The sequence below is a fragment of the Colletes gigas genome, unplaced genomic scaffold, assembly GCF_013123115.1.
Source record: "Colletes gigas isolate AHSC1104 unplaced genomic scaffold, ASM1312311v1 Colletes_gigas_Sc00012, whole genome shotgun sequence".
NCBI lineage: Eukaryota > Metazoa > Arthropoda > Insecta > Hymenoptera > Colletidae > Colletes > Colletes gigas.
In genome coordinates, this window is record NW_025106641.1 from 7,230,378 (window position 1) to 7,248,361 (window position 17,984).

A 17,984-nucleotide genomic window follows, 5' to 3' on the forward strand; every position below is an offset into this window, starting at 1 on the left:
TCTTCGATCGTTCCTCAAGCTCCGAGCCATCGATCCGACGACCAGGTTCATCCATTACCCGATCGATCGTCACGTTCCACGTACAATCCAACAACTATATAAAATAAAAAGAAAATTCTTTGACACACCCGACGAACTAATGTCCCTGGTCAAACGGTAGATAGCTAATGGATAATCCCTACGCGATGTGATCAGCCCCCGTGTCAGATACCGAAGGAGGCGTGAGCGAGTGAGTGCGTGTAAATAATAAGCTCCTTCCAACCCCCGACACCCCCCCAAACCCCTCACCCTCAGACCACTTTTTCTCGCCTAAGGTTACGAAGATGAAAATGTTTCAATAAAAAGTACAACCCTTCGAGATCGTCTGGCTGTTCACGTTTATTGCACCCGAATTCTCTCACGCAAGCCTCGTGTCCCCGCGCAGGTTGCATTCAAATCACCGCGAACGCACAATCGTGCGTACAAACGTGCCTTCCGGGATCGCAGTTCGTCGATAGCGTTCTTTCGACTGCCTCGCGTCGGATTGGCCGAAAAGCAACCGCGCCTTTTTCCCCTGTAAACGAAAATCGAGTTTCAGCACCAAAAAAAAAGACTCCATTTGCATTTACCGTCGATACAGCCATCTTAGCTATACACGAGTGGTTAAGCGTATGCAAAATAAAATAATGTCATAGTTTCTCAAACTGAAACCCAAATTGACAATTATTTTGAGCAAGTTGTGCCCCTTCTTTGCCTGGAAGAACTCGTTATTTTTCGTAATTACTCCCCGAGCAATAAGAGCGTAAATGCGGCTGGTGAACAACCTCCGTGGTACATGGATCCGGATTTCGTAGACGGCAAACCGGGACCAGGGATTTCAATAGATCGTTTCATTGAGGATAATGCTGTTCATTATCATCGAAAGCGCGTCTGAGATTAACAAAGGCCCCCGTGTGGGCAATTTCGTGGCCGTGACAACGGCGGCCATCGGGCGATCTTGACCACGGGACACGAGCTCCGTACACCAGCGTGACCGTTGAATGAACGATCTGTCAAAATTACAATACAATGGCCCAGAAGAGCCACTTGACGAATACCCGGTAAATGAGTCAGCCCTGCCAGTGGCCGAATAAGGCCCGTGTGAACCGCCGTGTGTCCGAGAGCTACGGCGTAAATGGGATGCCTTGAGCAAGCACGGAACCAAGATTGCAACCAGCCACGACAACTGGAAGAAATACGACGCGATTAAACTTTGGATCCCATCGTGGACCACGGGGGGTTCAAATGTTAAACGTCTCGCGAAACTTTACTGTTTACTACAAACTAACTATATTGTATATCCAACCGTCGATTCAACTGGTTGAAAAATCTAGGTGCTCCTATGGTTGGAAAAACATTAGCAAATCGAAAGTAATTTTCTCGTCGAGTATTCGTGAAACTTATTTTAGCATTTGACAAGACCCCTAGAAGATGGGGGAAGTTGGTTGAGTATTTTTGGAGAACTCGTTCGAGGATTAATAACAAAACTGGGAAGCTTAAAATCCATGTTGCGACAGATTAAATAATACTAAAGATTGTAGGTTACTACGCGGAAACGGAGAATTTTAAGGTGCTGCAAGTTACGTTTACGATTTACTTTCCCTCGAATAGCGTTCGACATTTTTAATTCCAGAATATGGACGATGACAATGCCACGGAAGTATCGGAATATTCCGATTACAGAGTATGGTCCGCGTATTACGAGGACGAAGGTTATGAGGACGAGGCGGAGGACTTCGCGGAAAAGGGTGGAAAGGATGAGCAAGCAGACAAAGACGAAGTGATAGATATATTCGAGATCGTGTTGGCCCACGTTCGAGACAAAAGGGCGGAGAGGATCGCAGCCGAGGCCGAAGAAACGAAGGCGAAGCTGCGAGCATTGATTGGTGTAATTCTGTCTTAAGTTCCGTTTTTGAGAAAGAAGTTCCACGAGGTCTATGTCGAATTTCTAGATAAAAGAGAAGGAAGTCTCCGAGGAGACGTTGATCACTCCGGAAGAGAAATCCGACGTTTCCACGTCGTCGAGAACAGAAAGTTCCATCCACCCGTGCCTCTTGGACATAGACATCAGCGATTCTCAATTGAAGTTGCAAAATCTTTATACAATGTACCCGATACCCGACGATCCTGGCCTGGTGCCAGCGTTCTGGACCGTTCACGAGCATCAGACCACTTATCCCGACGACGGCGCGGAGAAGTTTTTCGATATGGCGGAAACGTTCAAAATCCAGTCTATAAAGGCTTTGGGGGACATGATGCTGTCCAATGAAATCAAACTGCAATATTACGGGGTGGACCCGCGGGCTATCAGGCTCCTCTGCGAAGCTCTGATGAACAACATCACGGTGAACACTATTAATCTCACGGTAAGGCGGACATTTTAGATTTATTGCGAAGCAAAGACGCTCCTAGCATTCTCTACGTTTCGACCATTTCATTCCGGGTCTCTTCAGGACAACTGGTTGTCGGAGGACTCCTGCTATCACCTGAACGATTTGCTCCTAAAAAATAGCTACGTGGAGACTCTGTTGCTATCGGGATGTCGAATCGGCGCGAAAGGTGTCGCGAGGCTTCGGGACGGAATTTCAGACAGCACGACGTTGATAAGACTGGACCTGGACAGTTGTAATATTCGCAACGAGGGCCTCGATTATCTTACAACAGCGGTCTGCGAGAACAAGAGCCTCGAGAGTCTGTCGTTGGCCGACAATCACCTGGACGAGTCTTGTGCGGACGCTCTGCAAAAATTGGTCTCGTGCTCGAAGACGTTGAGAGTTTTGGGGCTGTCGTGGAATTCTCTGTACACCGCGGAAACTTGGAAGAAATTGATCAAGGGGATCGAGAGAAACGAGACTTTGATCGATCTTGATTTATCGTGGAACGCATTGGGCAAAGAATGCGTCCACTATCTTCGACAACTCCTGTCGCGTTCTCCAGCACTGAAGAAATTAAATCTAAGTGGTAATATAGCGAGTGCAAACTCCCAAAGCTTCTCGATCGCCTGCTCATTTTAGTAATTATGACTAGGAAATCAGTTCTACGACGAGAATGCCACGATTATCGCCAGAGGTTTGGCGAGAAACGCGGTATTGGAAGAGCTGTATTTGGGTAACAACCCCTTGAAAGCGGAGGGTGCGTTCGTTCTTGTCAGAGCAGCCACTCCGAAAAGGTCGCCCGAAAGTCGGTTGCGCGTTCTGGACCTCACGAACGTTTGGGCGAATAAAGCTATACTACACGAGCTGAATGCAATCGCGAACGACAGGCCGTGGCTCGAAGTTAAGCTGGGAGGGATACTAAGCAACTACGAGATCCACGGCCCAGACGTGAAAGCGTTACTTTTCAAGAGAGCGAACTTCGAAGCTATGAGGCCTAAGAGAAAACGACAACGCAGGAACTTTGGTCATTTCGTCCTGTCGCTGACCGAGGAACCTATTTCGAGAAGTACGTATTACGTCCTAATGGTAAAGAACATCTACGAAGTAAAAATAAACATTTTTTTACTCATCTAAAACTACCATGAATTTGAAGATTAAAAAAAAACTTTTAAATGCTCGTAATATATAGAAATTAATGTTTTCATCTTCAGTAAGATTTATGGAACTCGTGAGGCGCTTCCGAATGAAGCTCTCAAAGACTCTGGTAGATGCAATTATGAATGAATTTGTTGGAATAAGAAATACTGTGGACCAAGAATTATTAAAATCGGTTTACATGACACAATACCCAGATACAACACTTCCGCCGGAAAGACCCAAAAAGAAGAGGAAAGGTAAAAAAAAGGGTCTAAAACGGAAAAAGAAGGTGAAAGCAAAAGAGTAAAGAACATAATAGAAGATTTATTTAATAGTTAAATTACTACCTCTCTTTCGATTAATAAGAACTAAAATATTAACAAATATCATGAGTTTATTTTGTTTTTATAACATTATAATAGTAATTTGAGGGGGAAAAAAACAATAGTATCATATTTGTGCCTTCCGAGAGATGAGAAATAAATAAAGTAAAAAATTACAATACTAGCAGTAACATCAATCATACATTTTAATACAGTGAGTTTTAGTCTAAGTAGAATATCCTCGCGGAGATATCGTCGACGATCCAGTTTATTCCTTCCACGAGATTTTCTCCCGTGACTGCAGAACATTTAAAAATTTGCCAATGATGAGTTTTAATATTAGGCAGTTCCAGAATTTCTGCAATATCCGATGCAGACAATGCTCCAGGCAAGTCTTGCTTATTTGCAAATATTAGAAGACTTGCACCCTCTAGCCTTTCCTCTTGTAAAAGTTTATACAATTCTGTTTTACAATCTTCCAGTCTTCTCCTGTCTGCACTGTCAATTACCCAAATAAGTCCATCTGTAGATTCAAAGTAATTTCTCCAATATGAACGCAATGATTTCTGACCACCCACATCCCATATATTAAGTTTATATCCGCGATGCTCTAAGGTTTTGATGTTGAAACCAAGAGTCGGTGATATTGTATCGATTGGTTCCCCATTCATCCTTTTCAAAACCGTTGTTTTACCAGCATTGTCCAAACCTCTAAAAAGATATAGAATATTTATGTAACATTAAAAGTATAATATCATTTCGTATCAAACGATGCTCATAAGAACGCGAATACAAATTTTATTAAGAGGATCGATGAATTGTTTGATACAAAATTATACTTTTACTACAAAACATAATATTTCGCAGTAAGTGACAGTACTCCTTTCTAACCTCAAAATTCTTAAAAGACTAAAATACGTACAACATTAAAATGCGCATCTCTTTTTCCTTCTGTTTTAATTTTTTAAGTACGGTTAGCAAACCCATTGTACATTACATGAAAATATTATGGGTAATAATTTTAAATATACGAATATGCAATGATTGGACGTAAAACTCTGTTTTTCATGCTGCAGCAATGTTACTAGACGACAGACCGGTGCCCAGAGGAAGCTTTTATATCACTAAAATTCTCCAGATCCACCTATTTTAATAATAAACTATAAAAGTGGGTGGAACTTGTTAGAATATTGTGTCAGATTAATAGAAGGCAGAAAGGAAAGTATTTTCTGAAGCTTTTCGTTTTAATCCTGACCGCTATCTAGTGTGTTCAGCAGTTCTCATGAAACGTGCGCCATTTTCCTATTAGGCGCGAGGTCTATTTTATGCATCGTTTATGGTATCCATTGTTTCATATTGTAAACAAACGAATGTATCGATTCAAACATTCTTAGGTTTATTCCATAAACACAGAACGATGGATAATAGTTGAAATATTTAAAATGTTTGAACTGTATGTAACATAATGATTAAAAAACTCGAACAACAAAGCGCGAAAGCAGTCTCGTTTAAAATGATTTTTAACCGCGTACATCATTACACCGTTCGAAAAAAAGGATAATATTTATAACTTTTACAAATTTTACATATTACACTTTGATAAATTCATACTTTATGATTATAAATTTGTATATAATCTCTGTTACGTTGAAATGGTGTTAGAGTATAACTACTTCTTTTACACAAATGTATGTCATGTTTGTAAACAGTTTGGCAAACAAGTTTCTTTGAAAAGATGCGGTAGTTGTACAATGATTGCTTATTGTTCTAAAGAGCATCAAAGAGAACATTGGCCACAGCACAAGGATTTGTGCTGTGCGATATATGATGTTTTGCAAGATAACAAAATGTCAAGCTTTTTAATTAATAATCAAGATCTTTGTACAGAAAAGTGGACCCGAATGAAAATGAATTTTATGTTACTAGTAGCAATGAAGATTTCTCGTAAATTAGAATACTATGAGGAGCAAATGTTTAAATTTCTTAGATCTTGTACAATGTGCCATAACTGGAATACAAAAGAACTTGTGGATTGTCATAATTGTCCAAGTACCAGCTTTTGTACAAGGCATAAAAATGATACAATGCACAAAAACCTTTGTAACCTGTTAAAATTATGTTTTAAATTAAATATGGCTTCAATACTACATGAGAAAGAAATACCTGAAATAAAAAGATCGTATCATACAAAACACATAAATTTACCACCAAATATGAAATATTTTATAAAAGACTATATTGAAGCACAGAAAAGTCCCAATTTATTAATAGAAGAAGAAACAATAATTAATGCAGAACTTCTTACAAGACCTTTAACATTTCTTTATGCTGCACAAAAGTTAGGATATTTTTTAAAGAAAAAAGATATTATTATTCACATTATTGCAGCTAATGCAGTAGAAATCAATGGTATAGAACTTTGGGAAATTCTGTTGCATTGGCTACCAAATGTAACAGTAGCAACAATTATATTATTAGGACCTGAATTGTCTCCAGGTTCTATATCAATAAACCTTTGTAAAAATTGTCAGTGTAGCAGCAAGCAACTTGAAATTCAAATGCAAGACACACTTTATGAAAATTATATTGAATGTGATTCCTACATGAAACCAAACTTTATTATTGGGTACAATGCAGGAATTCATGAGTGTGAAGATATTAAATCTCAGAATGATACATGGACACATTCTCTGCAAATGATAGCTAGACAAAATTGCCCACTTATTCTAACATCTTACACGTTATCTGAAGCAGAGAAAGAGCAAATCAGAGTCCAAGAAATTTTGGGTAGAGATGTAAAGTGTACATACTTTGAACAAAATCCCTATTCTAGCATAAGGCCGTACAGAGATTTTGAAACTGAAGGAGTATACTATCAGAATCAGTACATAATTATTTATGAGAATTTTATGGCACAATAATGACTATTAATTACAATGAGATACTCTTACAATTTTATAATAATGCATTTAGCAAACAGAAAGACTTTTTACACTTTGTAATAAATTTGATATGTGTTTACAACGTTTATATAAATATACTGTTAAACAAATAACAAAATATGCCAATTTCTATCGAATTTCGCGATTTCTGACCAAGGATTAAATTCTTAAAATCCTTATCCTCTCTTTCACATTTGAGATATTTAATTTTGCGTTTATTTGTTTCTTTTCGGAAATGTTTTTATGATTCCAGTTTAGATCGATTGTGGCCTTGTGCGACAAAGGTCTTAACAGTGCACTTGAATTCGCGTACACCTAATAGCTAACGTCATGCACGTAAATGCTTTTGTTTATGCTTCTATTGTCAGTACTCCAAATACCATAAAGGCATAATTACTTATATTTATACAAGATTCATTAAAGTATCGGACGGTGTAATAACAATGGCAGAAATCGAGTGGCCGTGGCAGTACAGTTTCCCTCCTTTTTTTACGTGAGTGTCAATAGGTTACGTCAATTGTATATTTTCGATTATTATTTCAACACGAGCATTGATCTTTAAATTTATTCATAAAAATTTAATTAATAAAAAATGATGATAGTGGTAATAATATGCGTGATAAATGATATTGAGGTTAAACATGATTATGATCATCGACAATGTATAAATTAGCACCGTGTTTAAATCGTCTAATGTTATTGTTCGTTCTGTTATTTATACATTTTTTCAGCTTGCAACCCCATACTGATACTAGAGCTAAACAATTAGCAGCATGGAAAAGTTTAATTCTAGAATATCATCGTATCACGAAACAATTTATTATAGACATACGAGAAGTACATTCGAGCCCGTTATTCAATAACTCCGCAATTAATCGTATCCTTCGTATAAAAATAATTTAGCAAAATTATAAATATAGCGAATATGAATGTGAATAATCTTGGTTAGAAAATTATTCCTTAATATATGCATAAAAGGGAAATTACCTTCAGAGGTTGTTTTACTAGCATTAGAAGAATTAGCAAAATCAGGGAATGCAAGTCCATTAGATAAGTCCAGACAAAGATGGCTAGTTTATTGGCATACTTTAGAAGAATGGGGTGAAATGATCTATAATTGGGCACAGGATAATGGATTTGCCGGCTCTGTATGTACATTTTTTGAATTAACACAAGGAGAGGATACAGTGAATGAAGGTATGTGCTTGATTGAAAATTGAAGGATCAAAGAAATATGCTTGAAAAAAATAGGTCAGCATTTAGGAATAATGTTTTCTTTTTATAGAATTTCATGGACTTGACACAGAAGTGTTAATCAGAGCTCTTAGAACACTAGAAGCAAATAAAAAAGCAGAGCTGATTTTATTTGATGATAATCAAGGTGTTAAGTTCTTCTAAATGTACAATTATACAGGAAAACTGTTTTGGAAATGTAAATATAAATATTTGCTGCTACAAGTGGTGTATTCAGGATGAAGGAAGGTCAGTTTCTATGTTTTTAAAGAACTTAAGTAATAATGAATGTTAAGACACTTGTGAATTAAAGTATGCATAAAGTTTAATCACAAAATTAATTAAAAAAGTACATTTCTATATATGTTTACAAGCGATTTCTTGAGACTTATATTAATAAAATCTGTGTAATAAATACTACGTATGTACAAAAATGAAATATGCAAAAACAATATTCAATATAATTTTTTTTTATATTTGCTGTATTCAATAAATATATGGAATGTTTTAATATTATGAGTTACGTAATACAGTAGTGCCCGCATAGGTGGCCGCGTTACTTGAAATTAAAGTCGAGCGTTACTTGACGCCGATCGTTATCGATACATTGTATGTACGATTTCGAGTGCCATCTATCTTTCCTCATTTTCGTTGAACTCTGAGAAGTAACTATGCCCACATAAATGACCACGACCGGTCAATTATGCGGGCACTGCTGTAGTTTGATTTTATACATTAAAACATTTGTAATAAAGCATTACAACGAAAGAAAACAAAGAACAATATATTTAAACATATTTGTGAGAATCGAAATGAATGCATATTGTCTTTTAAAGTACATTAGTGCTTAACCGTTTTCCTTTAAATCTCTACATAAGTATCTTGCTAATAACGTCATTTAACAATTATATAAATATGCATAGATCACTATGTGAAAAGATCTGCACCCAGCATGAGTATACATTAGTACAAATAATTGACTATAAAGTACAAAACATATAAACACTGTAAAATTGTGTTTACGTAATATCATGGCAAACTTGTATTAACAGGAAATACAGCCATATTATGCGTCGGCTTTCCTTACTCTGGCTAGTTCGATCGTTTCTTCTTGGAAAGTTGTAGCTACTTCAAGTTCTTTCCTGCTCATATGCTCGACGACGTAAGCGCCAAGTGCGTCGCATATAACGTTTACTGTTGTTCGGAAACGATCCCTGAAAATGCATTGAACGATAATAATAGTGGGCAACGAATAAAATTTAGCTGGAGTGACGGTTGTTCTTTTAACCCCTTCCTGTGCTTTATCGAGTCTGATCACGATTCAGAGTCGGTCACGATTCTTATAATCTCCGTTGCAAAGCAGTTTAGTATCAGTCTGGTTTGGGCCCGGATTTCGTCGAGGTAAATGGCACGGGAAGGGGTTAATTAGAAGATCAATCGAGTGTAGTGATCCTTGTTTATAATAGTATACTTACAAGAGCCAATCGACCGCAATGATCAGTGTCACATCTTCAGCCGGTAAACCTACCGTGTCCAAAACCATAACCATTGTAACAAGACCAGCTTGTGGGATGCCAGCAGCCCCTATACTCGCTGCAGTAGCTGTTATACTGCAAACATATATTACATTTGTAATTGTTATTACAATTGATACTTTAAATCGATAACTCACCTAATACCAATAACATTGCCGAGAGACAATGGGACTTTTCTAACTTGAGCTATAAAAATCGCGGCAATGGCTTCGTACAACGCCGTTCCATCCATATTGATAGTGGCCCCAATTGGAACGACGAATCTTGTGATTCTGGGATCTACACCAATATTGTCTAAACACTGTATCGTTACTGGCAGGGTAGCTGTGCTGTATACACAAAAATATGTCGATCATGCATATTTTTATTAAAGTTATAAATAAGACTAAAATTCGTCCAATTAACCTTGATGAAGTACCAAACGCTGTGGCTAGGACTTGACCCATCTTTCCAAGCAATCTAAACGGCAATTCTCTGGTGCAAATGAAGAATATAACGGAAAGAGTTCCGCAACCATGGATGATCAAACCTAGTAATACCGTGACGAAGTATAAACCTAATTGCCCTACGATAGCACCAATATCTTCGATCTCTAAAAGTTTCGAGGCAACAAGGAAGAACACACCAATCGGGGAGACCCTATGAACAAAATAATTGTTACATAAATCACGTGGTAGTTGATTAAATAATTACTACTGCAGTTCATGGTTCTGTACCAGATGACCCATTTAGTGATAAGCATCGATGCTTCGGATAACGTCTCGAAAAACGATAGAAGAGGTTTTCCAGCTTCTCCCATTTTACTAAGTGCTATACCGAATACAATTCCGAAGATAACTAAACCTAGAGTGTTTGTACCATCTCCATATTTATGAGATATGTCCCAGTCGCGTATATCGTTTACTGGAACAGAGAAACATCGAATTATTTGGACATAATTATTAATATCATTAAATAGATTCAAATGTGATATTTACCGCCTGTTGTATTTTCAGGCTCCACTAATATCGTACGATACTGCAATAAAATAATAATTAATTAAATACATGAAATAATATGTACACAGAACGAAAGATTATATTGCGGTTGTACATACTTGAGCGATGCAGGCTTGTACAAGATTCGGAGGAAATACATTTCTATGGAGAACAGATCAATTCCGTAAGAAAATAATAATTGATCGGAGGAAGAGATTTATTTATTGATCGTATACCTGACTAGATCTAATAATGTGTCTACAGTTGTAACATTCCTAGGCGGTTTCACCTTATCGCTTGTAGTTAAACCATGCGAGCTAAACTCCCCAGGTTTAATAATGAGAACCAATATTATACCGAGAATCACAGCAGATATCGTCGTCGATGCATAATAATAAATCGATCGTATACCGATTTTTCCTACGAACGAAACATATATCAAAATTAGAGTCAAGAGTCTCTCTTTAATTATAATGTTCTTCGTAGTCGTTATAATATAAAGAAAATTTTGTTTACTATATAGTGGTTCGAGAAGATTGAATTTGAAATGTATATGATCTGGATTGTTTGCGACAGCGAGCGAAACCGTACCAGAAAATACCAGTACCGTGTGCGCTGCCAAACGATCTGTATATACGTAAACAAGTTTGCACGCCTACGCGGCTCGCTCATCGTGAATTATCAGATATATTCTATGATACTTCTGACTGAAGCTGTGTACATAGATAATCATTACCGGATAAATTCAGATCCAAACCACCGATCGCGCTAACAATGCTAGCGACGATCAATGGCAAAATGAGGGCCTTCAGCATCCTGAGAAAAATATCTCCTGGAAACTGGATGTACATTATCTCGCGCTTCGTCCATGGCTCGTCCCTAGAATGCCTTAGAATGAATCCAAGAATAACACCGGCCACAACACCGAGCACCGTCAACAGCGTTAGCATGTTCTCCGACATGCAATTCCTGAATTTCTTTGGATGCGCCATGCTGTCACCGTGCTTATCCTGAAAACAGGATTTCTATACGTCTCTGTTTGCCCTCCGCTTATACTGGACTGAATCGAATACAATAACGCAAAAAGTATTCTAAAAGTGAGATATTAAAAATGCAACCGACACACGAAGCCTTTTGGCTGATAAATTAAACTGTATGTAATAATAACTTTAAATTCTGTTACACGTACAAGGTCCAAGGACCGACGTAAAAGCTCATCTTCTGGATACGATGATAGTTCCTGGTATTCTATGTATGAAAAGAGTTTACTGTATGTTCATACTGTATGTTTATACTGGCGATTCGCAGAAACGTATTGCGTAAACTTTTCTTCCGATATGATAATGAAATATAGCTTTCGGGCAGCGTGCACGAAGTGGACAGTATTTATAATTCGAGAGGCGTCGTAGCAATTATATTTTATTATCTTTTCATGATCGCTGTCCGACGACACGCTCGCGTTATTCTTTACGATCGTAAATGATTTTAAAAACATTCGCAGATGCGGGGGACCGTGATAAAAACGACACGTGGGTGTACAGCAATTACGAACAAATTCGAAACATTACCATGTGCTTCGTCGCCGTAATCTCGAAAGCTACGAAAATTTGTCACGATTCACGCGGGCAAATAGACCGATCAATTACGCTAGTGAGCATTTCTGAGCGAGCGACGACGGTCATCGAACCTGATACCTGACTTCAATACGCTGTTTACATTTCACGAGATTATCGTATCGATAAATTATCAATGCGTTCGTGTCTTCTTTTTTATTTTTAATGTGCATTTTTTTAATGCATTTTTAACTCTTTAATGGGAATAAGATGTACCGGGAAACTTGCGATAGCGTAGATTTTTTCTTCCTTTGCGGTCATTTGTTATTAATTGGAAATGTTATTAGGTTAGATTAGTATATCGCGTATACTATAACGGTACGTTCTATGCGTGTACTCTCTTTAAAAAGATTTATCGCTCGAGGGAGGTAAAAGTCAATAGCCAAAACATAACGTGAAGTTTAGTATCAATGTGCAGTCTGTCTACAGAGTAAACAATTTTTACTTTTAACGAAATGCATTTTTACAATTTTCGTGGCATTAAAACTTTCTGTCACTATTGAGATATCTTTGTTAAATGTTTCGAGATATTTCAACGATATCTTTGATTTATCCTTGACAGTAAGCCTTGCAGAATATTCTCTGATTGGAATGTAGCTGCTAAGCATATAGTTATCCACATAATTGCAAAAGTGTGCAGGAAAAACAATCTGTACGGTGCGTTACGAGGCTCGCTCGTCTCGCATACTAATTGACAATGACATGATGCATAATATAAATCTATTATATAACACAATATGATAATGAAATATTTATATATGGTAATTGTTTATTCAAACAAAGGTTGCAACGATTCCCATGTAATAATTCATCGCCTATCACCTTGAGCAATTCACTACAGAAACCAACATGGAGTTTCCTAATTTCAACGACACTCGATGTCAGACGCGTCCCAAAATCAGTATCGGTAAAAATTCGATTTGCCAAATATTGATCTTGGATTCGAGTGAACCTAAAAAAATATTTATGCTAAAAAGATCCAAGGCGTTGATTAATTACCAAAATAATTTATGGAATTAAAAGTATAGAATAAACTGCAATTATTCTGTCTCTGCTGTGTATACATGTATATCTCGCAGAAACTGGTATTAACCGGTTTGAACTGTCCTGGAAATCTGCCTTTACGTTCCATCCGCCAACAAAATTGTACACTGCAGAAAAATTTGCCATTATCTCGCCGCCCAGACGGCGATGATTTTCGTACCGTGTTTTACGCCTATCGAAACAAAATAAAGAAAAAGAAAAAAAATTTAGAGATGCAAAAAACGCGATCGCCGTTCTTTTATTGGTGGACCTGTCTCACGGACTCCTCTCCACGAGGGCAAACGAAAGTGGGGCCAAATAAGATACAAACGCGCGTGCCAGTCTCGTTTGAATCGCAGACAGCAAAAGTAGCGTGTTCTATAAAAGACGCGCGGCTTCGCGAAACTTTCGAACGAATTCGAGCTGTCTGCCTAATCGCAATTAATAATTATAATCGCTGTCATGAGCATGTCAAGATATACACGGCAAACACGCAGATAAAATATACGACCGTTCTCGTACACAGAAAATATCGTGCGAAATGTCACTTCGAGATACGGTGACATACATTGGACGAAATTTCGCAACAAAGTAACGCTTCGAATTAATGCTTTTGCAGAGACGTTATTCTCCTCGGTGCAAAAATTGTACCCGGTCGACCGTTCTAGAGCAAAAAGTCCGGTTAGTCATAGAGTTGCGCGAGCTGTTTGAATTTCTCTCTTGTGCACGTGTATCGCCGTAGAAAGACACGAGATACGCAGTTCATTAAACCGTTCGTCCCTTCTCGCCAACACTACAATAATAGACAATAAGAAAACTCCGTTAACCGCATCGTTCGTTCAAAGATCATAATTATCGACGGGGCAAAGATAAACGACCAGATAGACAATATCTGCCTTATTTATTATAAAAGTAATCGGGGCCCTTTATATCGGAATACATGTACGATGCACTGATTTCCCTGATCCTGTTTATTCACCCTTCGCGAATAAATAATTTATTCGATTTCCATTTTAAGATCGACGTGTCACTTCGAACGCGCGGTTTCGTTCAAATATTCGCGTCATGTTTGGCAAGATAAAAAAAAAATAATGCACTTACCTGTCGATTTGGATATTGTTCGCGATTGCCTGCCCGTGGAAGACTCCTCGACCGCAACAATGCGATTCTCCTTCGATCGAGTTACGCCGTGTGCTTACTGATTTTTTTTTCTATCGGGATGCTGAACACGTCCCGTTTCGGTTTACAGTGCGCGAAAAGTCGATCTTCCCGCGAATGCAATCGTCGTACTGTTGGCGCGCTTCGTTCTCGTGGAGTGCCGGCTGGGCCATGAGAGCGGAGGCCCTTCGTCGCGTGGATGCAACATGTGTGCGTCAGAGATCAAGTATCTCCCTCCCTCTTCATTACCCTTTCGCCAACATTCTATTTCTCTCTGTTCTTTGTCGTTCCTTTGCCCCCTTTCACCGAACTCCCGGTACACGGTCCTCCCTCCTCGTTGTTTTTCTTGTGTATCTTTGCACATGTAGCTCGGGGATCCTACAATGTACGCGTGACTGCGCGCGCACAAACATACACGCGGTTTACGAAACCCCGCGTGTGCATACCCCGATCGACGCGTATTCGAAACTTGAATGAACGGTTATGCCATATACGGTGGGTCACTTCAGTAATCAGCACGTACTTGATATTTTAAAACACAATCGTTACGAAACAGTGGTTACTGTACTGAAGAAACCATTCACGATAAGACCGCCATTCGCTTAGCAGATACTCACTTCGTTCGATATCTTGACCGATTTCTGTAAACGCGTTGCCACATCCCGAATGTTTAAAACTGGTCGAAATAAATTTTACTTAAATAGCATCGTGTATCTTTGATATTTTACAGATGCACCGTACGCGAATGTACTTTTTCTAATTTTAAAGAATATTCGCTGATTACTTGTTTCCTTGTTAAAAGACACCGGTAACGAAATTATGTAATAAAAGTGAAACGAACTGTGTACGCAACACGCCGTCAGTCCATGGACGATGATTTAATTAATGAACAATTTACAAAAATTAGTGTGAGAATTACTTGACCGCTAGGGACAATATTTGTATAATTGGATTGAGGTCAGTCACGTGGTTGTTTTAATTATTCTGCCTCCTCCCACCTCCCTTCCCTCCCACCCTTCCCGTATATTCGGCTAAATTTGTCTCACTCTTTTTGCCATGCGAGAATAAAATGAAGAAACGCATGGATGTTTCTCGCAATAACGCATTTACGTCTAGCGTTTGTTCAATTCGTTTATACTATTATATTTAGACAAAATTTAATGTAAGTATTCGTCGAATTTAAATATAATATTCTATTTCTTCTAAATAGAACTCAAGATGTTTTTAAAACTGAAAGCATGCATATTAATAAAACGTTTCGACTGGTACATGAAATGAATACAAAAATTATTAGTTACAAACTTTATTTATGAATTGACAGTACGTGTTTTATATATTAAAAGTAAATCAAAGTCAACTAATACTAAAACATAAGAATTAGTTTCGAGCAATACTGATAAAATAACGTTGTAAAAAATATAATTAGAGAGCAAAGTCTGAATGAAGTTATGTATACAATAAATGCAATACATGATGCAAATCTAATTAATATAAACATCTTGTGGCAAAGTACATAATAAACGCGGAATTTGACACTTAGTAATGGAATCTCTAATTAATATCCATATCGTTATTGAACTTAAAACTTAAAAACATACTTGCTTTTAATACATCATTCTTGTTAAACATAAGGAATGATATTCTATATGCAGAATTAAAGTATACCTTAACAATTAACGAAGATTAGCACATTCGTGCAAGGCACTGTAATCACAAAATCATGGGGGCTTTTCCTTATTCGATAAATTCCGAATGGAATGGTCAATTCCATTTCGGATGTATGACTTTTAGAAAAACACTAGAATATTTCAATGTTTTCGCTTCTGTTACATCGAATGAAATACCAAGTTGTTGTGGTAATTCGAAAATTAAGAACTATGTAAACTGCAATTAAGAACTAAGGCACTATATAGACATATATACAGAATATTTGCTATTATGAATGACTTGCTAACAATGAAAACGGAATGCCACCATTCATGTTGTAATGAAGAATTCAAGAAACAAAGCTTGCTATTATGTCTTTTAGATTTACCAGATGCAATATGTATGTATATAATACTAATTTCGGTACTACAATACCAATTTTTTTTAAGTCAATAGGATGGTTTGCTGTGATAGTTGAACTGTTCTATGAATATTAACAATGATCTGAAACATTATTTACAAATTGGTACAGTGATATTAAAGACATTTATTCTCTGGCGGTGGAGATGTTATTTTTCTCTTAAAGAGTAAAATGTGTGGCTCTGAAACAAACAAATATTTTTGTTCAAAATATCTCTTTGCATCGAATAACCTTTTTTTTTAATTCATTTCTTTAAAGATATTTTCTTTTAATACGAATGCTTTAACATCGAGTACAAATCACTGCGATCGAACTTAGGTAATATCAAAAGAATGATAGCATACCTGGTTTATGAATCATATAATGTACCCATCCTTGACTTTGTTGAACACCAATAGCTCTCCACTCTTGTTCAGAGAGCAGATGAGTACTTGACACAAACTTCACCAACTCCTTGGGCAATACCACGTGCCTAATAAAACATATACATAGATGTAATTATCAGCTCAACATCTTTTTTATCCCTTATTTGAAATGTGAAATTCTATATGCTTCTAAATGAATTAGATACACTTTAAGAAAGTAGCAATAACAAAGAAGGTATAGATCGTATTTGTAGATATCTATTAAAATAAACGTATCTTAAAGAAATAGTAAATTTTTCTATCAAGAAAATATTTCAACATGAAATTGCAAAATTTTATGTCATTCTTAGCAGCACTTAATATTGTCTTCCCCTACCAACATCTATTCTTTGTTACGTAGCTATTGTTCGGATGCTGGAAGACACGATTCCCGAATTTTCCTTCTAATTTGAATACGCAAATACGAGGCCTATAGTCAAATCGTTGCAAGAGTATCGTAGTAATGTGTTATCATGTAATAAATCGATACGTTGGAATAATTAAGAATGATGGGTTAGTAAAGCAAACAAAAGAATAAGCTAGACGGCCATTTAAATGGTATGTCACATCTGTACCCAAATGATGAACAAAGAAATTACTAATAAAACAGATAAAACGAGAGGAAGTAAATTTTTTGATGAACGAAAACTTTATGTCACAGCCATGAATACACGTGCAGAAATTACGTTTATACGTCTCTATAAACCGTATATATTAGCACAATTGATCAAAACCAAAACCTATATCGAACATTACACACGCTACCGTTATTTTTACCAACCTGTACTCGTATTTGTCGTCATAGTATTTTTTCGAATAATAGATATCATTCGACATCGTGGTTCATTTAACAGTTATCACAGACCTTCGAAATCTATCGTAGACTCACTGAACACAACAAAAATCAACCGTGAATTTTCGAAAACCTTCTTCCAACAACGTATGCTCTCTAATTTGAAAGTTTAACGGATGTCGCGTCAAGAAGAGAGGAGGAAAGTACTCTTCGATCGTTGATAGTCAATATTAAAAAATCCTTACAAAAAATAGATAGGATAATAAAATAATCTCTGTAAATTTATTATTCCCTTGGGAAAATAATTAAATTCTGATTGTTCCTTGTATTATATTAATTTATTGTATACAAACGGAAATTTGCACGTAGTAAACCGGAATCAGCT

The 17,984-nt window shown here is 37.1% G+C and overlaps 6 protein-coding genes across 8 annotated transcripts; 3 read left to right on the top strand and 3 right to left on the bottom strand.

Annotated features, from left to right (window-relative positions):
• The first annotated feature begins 2,123 nt into the window (after nucleotides 1-2,123).
• On the top strand, nucleotides 2,124-3,837 carry LOC122398949 (leucine-rich repeat-containing protein 74A-like). Its single transcript, XM_043399218.1, has 4 exons — nucleotides 2,124-2,384; nucleotides 2,472-2,979; nucleotides 3,046-3,463; nucleotides 3,609-3,837. Exons 1-4 carry the CDS (start codon nucleotides 2,124-2,126, stop codon nucleotides 3,835-3,837), a joined length of 1,416 nt encoding a protein of 471 aa, XP_043255153.1.
• A 128-nt stretch (nucleotides 3,838-3,965) lies between these two features.
• LOC122398820 (ADP-ribosylation factor-like protein 2) lies at nucleotides 3,966-4,933 on the bottom strand. Its single transcript, XM_043399041.1, has 2 exons — nucleotides 4,776-4,933; nucleotides 3,966-4,564 (listed from the first exon to the last, which is right to left on the bottom strand). Exons 1-2 carry the CDS (start codon nucleotides 4,838-4,840, stop codon nucleotides 4,075-4,077), a joined length of 555 nt encoding a protein of 184 aa, XP_043254976.1. The 5' UTR covers nucleotides 4,841-4,933; the 3' UTR covers nucleotides 3,966-4,074.
• A 572-nt stretch (nucleotides 4,934-5,505) lies between these two features.
• LOC122398816 lies at nucleotides 5,506-6,827 on the top strand. Its single transcript, XM_043399036.1, has one exon. It carries the CDS (start codon nucleotides 5,506-5,508, stop codon nucleotides 6,772-6,774), a length of 1,269 nt encoding a protein of 422 aa, XP_043254971.1. The 3' UTR covers nucleotides 6,775-6,827.
• A 237-nt stretch (nucleotides 6,828-7,064) lies between these two features.
• On the top strand, nucleotides 7,065-10,685 carry LOC122399212 (vacuolar protein-sorting-associated protein 25). 2 transcript variants are annotated; one of them, XM_043399719.1, is made up of 5 exons: nucleotides 7,065-7,288; nucleotides 7,527-7,672; nucleotides 7,774-7,992; nucleotides 8,081-8,277; nucleotides 10,559-10,685. In XM_043399719.1, exons 1-4 carry the CDS (start codon nucleotides 7,239-7,241, stop codon nucleotides 8,191-8,193), a joined length of 528 nt encoding a protein of 175 aa, XP_043255654.1. In that variant the 5' UTR covers nucleotides 7,065-7,238; the 3' UTR covers nucleotides 8,194-8,277; nucleotides 10,559-10,685. The 2 variants fall into 2 exon arrangements, with proteins under 2 accessions (XP_043255654.1, XP_043255655.1); XM_043399720.1 differs by lacking the exon at nucleotides 10,559-10,685 and adding an exon at nucleotides 9,081-9,174.
• On the bottom strand, nucleotides 8,315-14,685 carry LOC122399211 (excitatory amino acid transporter 1). 2 transcript variants are annotated; one of them, XM_043399718.1, is made up of 10 exons: nucleotides 14,278-14,685; nucleotides 11,277-11,550; nucleotides 10,777-10,960; nucleotides 10,660-10,702; nucleotides 10,544-10,580; nucleotides 10,280-10,466; nucleotides 9,969-10,202; nucleotides 9,701-9,892; nucleotides 9,504-9,638; nucleotides 8,315-9,242 (listed from the first exon to the last, which is right to left on the bottom strand). In XM_043399718.1, exons 2-10 carry the CDS (start codon nucleotides 11,530-11,532, stop codon nucleotides 9,095-9,097), a joined length of 1,416 nt encoding a protein of 471 aa, XP_043255653.1. In that variant the 5' UTR covers nucleotides 11,533-11,550; nucleotides 14,278-14,685; the 3' UTR covers nucleotides 8,315-9,094. The 2 variants fall into 2 exon arrangements, with proteins under 2 accessions (XP_043255653.1, XP_043255652.1); XM_043399717.1 differs by having other exon boundaries at nucleotides 8,316-9,242; nucleotides 10,541-10,580; nucleotides 14,278-14,681.
• Nucleotides 14,686-15,850: 1,165 nt separating this feature from the next.
• Nucleotides 15,851-17,741, bottom strand: LOC122398825 (cyclin-dependent kinases regulatory subunit). The gene is made up of 3 exons (XM_043399047.1): nucleotides 17,588-17,741; nucleotides 16,747-16,874; nucleotides 15,851-16,583 (listed from the first exon to the last, which is right to left on the bottom strand). The coding sequence occupies exons 1-3, from the start codon at nucleotides 17,641-17,643 to the stop codon at nucleotides 16,519-16,521; spliced, it is 249 nt and encodes an 82-aa protein (XP_043254982.1). The 5' UTR covers nucleotides 17,644-17,741; the 3' UTR covers nucleotides 15,851-16,518.
• Nucleotides 17,742-17,984: the final 243 nt, after the last annotated feature.